At 37.3% G+C, this 8,008-nt stretch overlaps 1 protein-coding gene across 1 annotated transcript; it reads right to left on the reverse strand.

Annotated features, from left to right (window-relative positions):
• Positions 1–4,587: 4,587 nt before the first annotated feature.
• Positions 4,588–7,637, reverse strand: LOC309796036 (protein DEK-like). Its single transcript, XM_082608928.1, is given in 2 exon segments — positions 4,588–6,545; positions 6,548–7,637. Coding segments are annotated over 2 exon segments (1,119 nt in total). The 5' UTR covers positions 7,512–7,637; the 3' UTR covers positions 4,588–6,390.
• Between the last annotated feature and the right edge of the window lie 371 nt (positions 7,638–8,008).

Genomic DNA, 8,008 nt, shown 5'->3' on the forward strand with positions numbered 1-8,008 from the left:
TCCTTTGGCTAGGGAAAAGGACTTTTTTCCTCCTTTTGTCTTTGTCTATTGGAAATTCTGGATTAGAGGCTTCTGGAGAGCCCTGTCCAGGATATATGGGAGGTAATAAGGAAACACAGAGAATTCACCACCATGCCATTCCTCAAATCCCAAGGTCTCTAGGCAGTTCACCTCTTTCTTCTCACCTTTCAGAGTCTCCCTGTGTTTATTTGTTGTGTTGTATCCGGGGATATGGGAAAATATGTATGATCTGAAATGCAAGTGATATGTCAGCTTGCATCATTTGAATTAATTTTTATTCTAGATAACATTTTTAGGCCCTCTCAAAAGTCAAGTTGGCAGTAAAGAGCCCATTTGTGTGGGTAAAACTTGATACAAAATGTCAGCATTGCTAACATGTTCCCTGGAAAATCCCCTAAGAATATCAGAACATTTCTCTTCCCCCCCCATCTTCCAAACATTTTTAATACTTGTAAGAACTGATTTGGTAGAACCTTTTTTTAAAAAAAGTGTATAGTCATCTAAAAATAGCTTTGATTCCGTGAACTAGGAAAGATAAAATAAAGAGAACCACAATGAGTCTAAGCACGTAGTTAAATAGGTAGATTTTTGCTGGGGGAAAAAAAAACTAAAGGTTATGCAGCTGACTTCAAAGTAATGTGAGATTAAAAATCTGTATTGCAAAAATGATTTCACTTGGCAAATTAAAATGATACCAAAACATCAGTTAAAAACAAAAAGAAAAGCCCTACACATTACAGTTGGAGGTTTCAAAACCATTCCCACAGAAAATGGAAGCACCTTGGAAATTAACAGAAATAATAGAGCATGGAACTAGTCTTTGGATTCTCTGCTTACCATAATTCCCTTTATCGGTTTTAGGGACAAGAAAGAGGCAGACATATTGGCCCTGGTGCAGTTCTTAACCATGAACCCATCTAATATTTCTTGTCTGTAAAACAGAATACATAATAATGCTAAATGTCTGAAGAAAAAGCTGTAAGTTGCCTTCCCCACCTTTCTCCTTGGTGATTATTATTGAAAAAGTTTACCAAGAAACACAACAAAATCAAAATTAACACCAGAATTGTTTTGGTTTCCCTTCATCTGTATCCATTTCATTGGTTTGTAAAGTGGTCTCTGTATACAGAAGGCAAGGGAGATGGAAGAAAGAGGCAGCCCGTCCATGTTGGTAGGTGGCAGGTTTAATAAGCAAAGGAACTTACCCATGAGGTTTGTCTTGGGCGCCACAAGATAAGTAGATCTTCACACTTGCCTGCCAGAATCTTCAAAATTTATACAGAGGCCTTAACTGGGTTCCGTCCAGATGGTCTCAACAACACATTGCTCTCTCTCTCAAGGCTGCGTCCTTGATAATGGCTCCCACTGTGGGAACGGTGGGCAGAACGTACATTCCAAGGCCAGGGGAGGGGTTGAGGAGCCTCCATTTGCCTGGGTCCAGCCCGAGGGTCAACCAGCAGTCACATCCTCTCAATGACCTCCTCTAACAACTTTCAGCCCAAGACAGTTCCAGAGGAAGCAGCTTCTCACATAAGAATTTGTGCCTCCCTGGAATTTTCCTACTTCTCAATTAATTCAATTTAGTGTTTATAAAAATAGTGCCTAAGAATAATATTAATTTTCAGCACAATTATAGGAATACAATCTTTTGCATTTCTAAAATGCATAATGCATTTCTACAAGCATTCTGCAGCTTAGATATAGTTAGATCTAATTCCAAACTTTTCATAAATCCAAAAGTATTATTGGGGAAAAACTATAAGATATGGGGTTAAAGCAGCACTTTTCATCTGGTGAGAATACTATCTCTAACCTTTAATTATGTTCATTCACTTCTTCATCCAAGATGTAAACAACTCTTCCATCTAGGTCTAGGACAAAAGTGTCATTTCCCAAAATCTATTTCTGTGCACATGACCCAGGCTAGGAAAAAGGAAGCGCACAGCAGAGACTGCAATATGTAATTACTTGAAGAAACATCATGTCTCTTGCTGAGTGAAATCTTACCAACGCAGTTTATTAGCAAGTTCGATAAGTCTTGATAAACAATGGGATTAAACTTTTGAAATCAAAGTAAGAAAAGTTTCTGCTTGCTTTAATAATTACTAAAATAAAAAGGGTGAGCAGCAACTTACAGCTTGTTACAGGAAGGCTTTATGGAAACTGTGATTCTAAAAGGATACCTCTGACTCACTAGAATCATTCCAGGCATACAGAGCAAGATGAGGAGGAAAGAAAAAAAAAACTACCCAGGAAAGGTATTAAGAAAAGAAATATGTTTAGTCATAGCGAGAGGAGGGAGGGAAGTAGCCTAGGCCCAGAGGAAGCAGGGGAAGCAATATAAATGGGACAGGGATTAAAGGGCTGGGAGGTGAGGGTAGGTCTGGATTAGTTTGAAAGGCAATGAGACCAGGTTAAGTGATTTACTAAAGGTCCCCTACTGAGTAACTGGCAGTTCTACTTCCATCCCTCCTATTTTGGGTTTCCTCTTTAGTTCCTTGTCTCTACACCGAAATAGACATCCTATGTGATTTTCTCTCATTGCAAATCTTTTATACTTTAACTCAGAAAGCCGTGTTTAGAGGACTGTGTAGGTGGTTGTTTTTAATGTTGAATTTTTTTTCCTCTTCTTTGGGAAAACTGCTGGTATAGAAAGCTTCTTTGACTCAGTATTGAGACAAATAAAAGACAAATGTGTTATTCTACTGAGACTGTTGAAATGAAAGTTTGCTTTGAAGTAAGGTACTAGAATACATATGAGAGAATGCTGTTCTTGTCATAAAAACTGGCAGCTGAGCTTTCTTTGCCCTGTCAGAGAGAATGACAATCTAACGGGGCCAAAGTCAGACTGAGGGAATAGATTTTTTTTTCCTTAATCATAACCCAAGCTAGGACCAGAAAAGGACAAATATTAGAGATACAGAATAAATCCCAAATCTGGAGAATATGGTCAATAATCATAAAATTCATGTAAATAAATTTCAAGAATTCAAATTGTCATTATCTATTGACAGGAATATTAAAAGTATTAGTGACTATGCCTAAGTATTTTTGAAAAAGTTATTGACTTAGTCCTGTAACTGTGACATAATACAATTTGATTTAACAGAAATCTTTCTGTCTTTAGAGTGCAACAGCTTAAATCCATCCATCTGGAGTCTGATGTTTGAAACAGTTATTTCTAGAAGTCTCTGATGATACAAATGAAAATAATTTATAACACAAAGCCTTAAGAAATGACAACAAATACATTCTTGTGTTTTTCTCTCTAGAATTAATTTCACCTTTAATTTCATAACTTACTGACTTGGATTTTGAACACCATATCTATTTTTTTAAATGTGAGTTAGCTTAATATACAATGTTCAAAGAAAACTACTAAATTTAAAGAGAAACCTGAAGAGATATTTTCTCAGTCAATACATTTTTCTATGGTTATATTTCTCTCAGTGATTAAAAAGTTAAATTTAAGTGAAAACTTGTTCATTTAAAATTTGTTGAAATAGTTATATTAATTTTTAAAAATTTCCCCAGCTTTGATATTATTGACATATATGTAAGTTTAAGGTTTACAATGTGATGATTTGATACACATATATATATTACAAAATGATGACCACAATAAGGTTAGTTAACACCTCATCCCCTCGTCACATTTTTGGTGGGATAAATGACAACTTTCAAGTATATAATGAAGTTTTTTTAATCATAGTCACCATGCTGTACAAGAGATCCCCAGAACTTACTCATCTGATAGCTGGAAGTTTGTGCCCTTGACCAACATCTTCCCTTCTCCCCCAGCCCCCAGCCACTGGCAACTAACCTTCTAATCTCTCTTTCTCTGAGTTGGGGTTTCTAGATTCCGCATATAAGGGAGAACATACAGTATTTGTCTTTCTCTGTCTGACTTGTTTTCAGTTAGCATAATGCCTTCAAGTTCCACCCATGTTGTCACAAAAGGCAGGATTTCCTTTTTATGGCTGAGTAATATTCCACTTTGTGTGTGTGTGTGACACATTGTCTTTATCCATTCATCCGTCGATGAACACAGGTTGTTTCCATATCTCAGCTATTGTGAATAATGCAGCAAAGATCATGTGGGTGTAGATATCTCTTCAAGATAGTGATTCCATTTCCTTCAGATATGTACCCCAAAGTGTGATTGCTGGATCATATGGTGATTCTACTTTTAATTTTTTGAGGAAACTCGATACTGCTGCACCAATTGACATTCCCACCAACAGTGCAGGAGGGTTCCCTTTTCTCCACAGCCTCGCCAACACTTGTTATTTCTTGCCTTTTTGATAATAGCCATTCTAACAGGCGTGAGGTGATATCTAATTGTGGTTTTGATTTGCATTTCCCTGATGATTAGTGATGTTGAGCATCTTTTCATATACCTGTTGGTCATTTGTATGTCTTCTTTGGGAAGTTTCTACTGAGTTTCTAATTGGTTTGTTTGGGTTTTTTCACTACAGAATTGTATGATTTCCTTATACATTTTGTATATCAACCCTTTATCAGATACATGGTTTTCAAATATCTTCTCTCATTCCATAGGCTGCCTTTTCATTCCTTTTTTTTTTTGGTGATTTATTGTTTTTATTGACAAGGTTTATAGGAACAAATTAAATATTTAAAACCAAATGCCAATTATTAAGTCTCATTTAGTTGTTTATTCCATTCATTTGTATTAAGTATACGTTTCTCTAATGTCTTAATAACTTTATCAAGAAACAAGTCAAACCTGTGAAAACACCTGTTAACAGTCAATATATATCATTTTTATATATTTCTGTTCTATGATGCAAAGTTATTTTAAACACTCAATGGTTTATCAAAGGCCGAATTCTTGTATAAGCAGCATGTTTTATTTTAAAATTGACATAATTTAATAAACCGATTAAGACAGTTAATTTAAAAGACAAAATTAGGGCCTCCCTGGTGGCGCAGTGGTTGAGAGTCTGCCTGCCGATGCAGGGGATACGGGTTCGTGCCCCGGTCTGGGAGGATCCCATATGCCGCGGAGCGGCTGGGCCCGTGAGCCATGGCCACTGGGCCTGCGCATCCGGAGCCTGTGCTCCACAACGGGAGAGGCCGCAACAGTGAGAGGCCCGCATACCGCAAAAAAAAAAAAAAAAAAAAAAGACAAAATTAGTCTCATTCAGGAATGGTCCATATGTTGATCACCCAGAATCCTAATTGGCCAAAATTTAAAGCCTAACACCCCTGATTCCACAAATATGTTAAGTTTCTTTAATGTTAAAAATAAGTCTATTATCACTTTTGAGAAATACTTTGTCAGATACCCACTACTGTCTACACATTATCTTAATCTGGAATTACAACTGGTACTTTCACCATAATTATAAAGGTGGCCAGGTTTCCTGTAAATATCAGCATTTTATATGGGCAAAAGCAGTTAATAAAAATCAGATCATTTATTATAAGCAAAATGTGCTTCTAATTAATCCAACTCTCCCAAATTTTTGAAGTTTTGATGTGTTGATTTTGGTCTATCCTCACTATAAAATGTATCTACAGACACTGCTGCAGGGTTAACACTAAAACTATAAATTGATGACACTTCCAAGGCAAAGCAGAGAACTATCTGTTCCTTCAGTATTTTCTTCACTGAATTCTGACTTTCACTGCTCCGTCATACCATCTGGCTGAACACTGACATTTCATAGTTTATAATAACTGTAAAGATACGTACTTATATGAGTTTAAAAATTGATCTGCACAAAAGAAATAAAAAAACTTTATATACAACAAATTCGTTTTTAAAAATACAAAAATAACATCTGTCACTCTTGTCATGCTGACAATTTGACATATATACACATGCAGGAGAAAAGTTCCGATTCAGTCATCTGGACAGCTGAAGCTTGTGTATTTTTAATATGATGAACACACTGCCACTGAGTTTTCACACTGACAGATGTGTATTCAAAATATTTCATATGCTAAATACTGCAACAGTCTCTGCATGTATAAATGCCAGTTATGATCGTTTCTGTTCTACGATTAAAAGTATGTCTTAAGCTAATATTACGCGCACACTAAAAACTACAACAGTTCAAGAATCTAACTCTTACATAAAGAAATCCAAAATGTACAAAATACAACTATAAAAGCAAGAGACAATTACTGCCATGCAAAAATTTAAACTAAAAACTGCATAGAAATGCAATTTAAAACCGCAAACGCAAATTCACCTAACACTCAAGATAAAAAGGTCAGAAGGAAGTTCTACCAACACAATGCTTGCAAAGATTTAGAAAAGGAAATACATTCTCTTTGCTGGTATAATGGTATAAATCAGATCTTTAAATCCATGGGTACAGGTCATCTGTTTCTGTCCTCTTAAGAAATTAGCTCTTTAACAGTTGTTTTTATGAACTCTTTTCTTTCAGTTAAGTCATAAGCAGGATAATTTTCATATACCTCTTTGCAAATCTGTTTCATTGTGACCTCCTCCAAGTTAGCACTGGCCAATAATTTCTTTACTGTTTCCTTTAATCTGTAGGAGGCTTCTTCAATTTTTTAATTAAAGGTTCATCATCTGAACTATCCTCAGATTCACTTTCTTTTTTGGAACTATTTTGATTCTTCTTGGTGGTACTGCTATCTGCCTTCTTAACATTAGCACTTTTTACAGATTTTTTACTTTTAGAAGTGGCTTTCTGTTTGGGTTTTTCTCTTTTGGATGTCTTTTTTGGTGGCTCCTCTTCACTTTCTTTATGTTCATCATCTGAAGACTCTTCTTTGTTTTTCTTTTCCTCTTCATCACTGCTAGATTCATCTGACAGAATTTCAGGACATTTGGTTCGCTTAGCTTTCCTGGACATTCCAGAACTGTTCCGTTCCTTCTTGTTGCCTTTGCTAGAAGTCTTTTTAGATTTTGGCAATGGTTTGCCAGAAGGCTTTGGATGCATTAAGAAATTCAAGATCCTTTTCACCAGTTCACTATTTACACCTGACCGCTCCAAATCAAGAACCTCGCAGATGCTCTTTAACATGGCATTTCTAAATTTTTTCAACATTTCTTCCTTCTTTTTATATTGGATACTTCCTTTTTCAAATGGAAATCCACTGAACTGACCCACATTCTTCTTTAATGAGGACACTGTGCCTGGTCTGTTGTAAAGCAGTTTATGTAGATTTCTAAGTTCATCCGTTTTCTTCTTACTCAGAAAAAAATGTGTCCTTTCAATTTCACAAAGTTTCTGCCCCTTTCCTTGTGCAATTGTAAATGGCTCTCTTTGCAAGGAAGAGACTTGCATTGTCAACCTCTCTACTTTTTTCTTTTCCCTCTTGCCTTCCACGATGAGACTCTTTTCTTTCTCTTCCTCTTCCTCCTCCTCCTCGTCGTCCTCGTCCTCCTCTTCACTTTCTTCTCTCGGACCGGGCATTTCGGGCTCTTTCTCGGACGCGGGCTGGGAGGGGGCTCCCTCTCCCTCCGCAGCAGAGCCGGAGGAGGACATGCTGTGTACCACGGGTCCCGGCCGCCGCGGGCCTGCCGCGCGAGAGCACGAAGACGCTCCGGGCGGCAGCGACAGGAACCGAGGAGAACGCGCGCTGGCTGCTCGCTGGCATGACGCTTGCGCCGCTCTCTGCCTTTTCATTCTGTTCATCCTTTATTTTTCTGTGCAAAGTGTTTTTAGTTTGAAGTAGTCCCACTTGTTTATTGTTCCCTTTCTTGATTGAGCTTTTGGTGTCATATCTAACAAATCATTGCTAAGACCAATGTCAAGGAGATTTTTCCCTATGTTTTCTTCTAGTAGTTTTACAGTTTCAGATCTTATATTTAAGACTTTAATCCATTTGAGTTAATTTTATTTATTTTTATTTTTTTATTATTTTTTGCAGTACGCGGGCCTCTCACTGTTGTGGCCTCTCCCATTGCGGAGCGCAGGCTCAGCAGCCATGGCTTACGGGCCCAGCCGCTCCACGGCATGTGGGATCTTCCCAGACCGGGGCA

This window comes from Mesoplodon mirus, assembly GCF_964341445.2.
Source record: "Mesoplodon mirus genome assembly, chromosome: X".
In the NCBI taxonomy this organism is placed as follows: Eukaryota; Metazoa; Chordata; class Mammalia; order Artiodactyla; family Ziphiidae; genus Mesoplodon; species Mesoplodon mirus.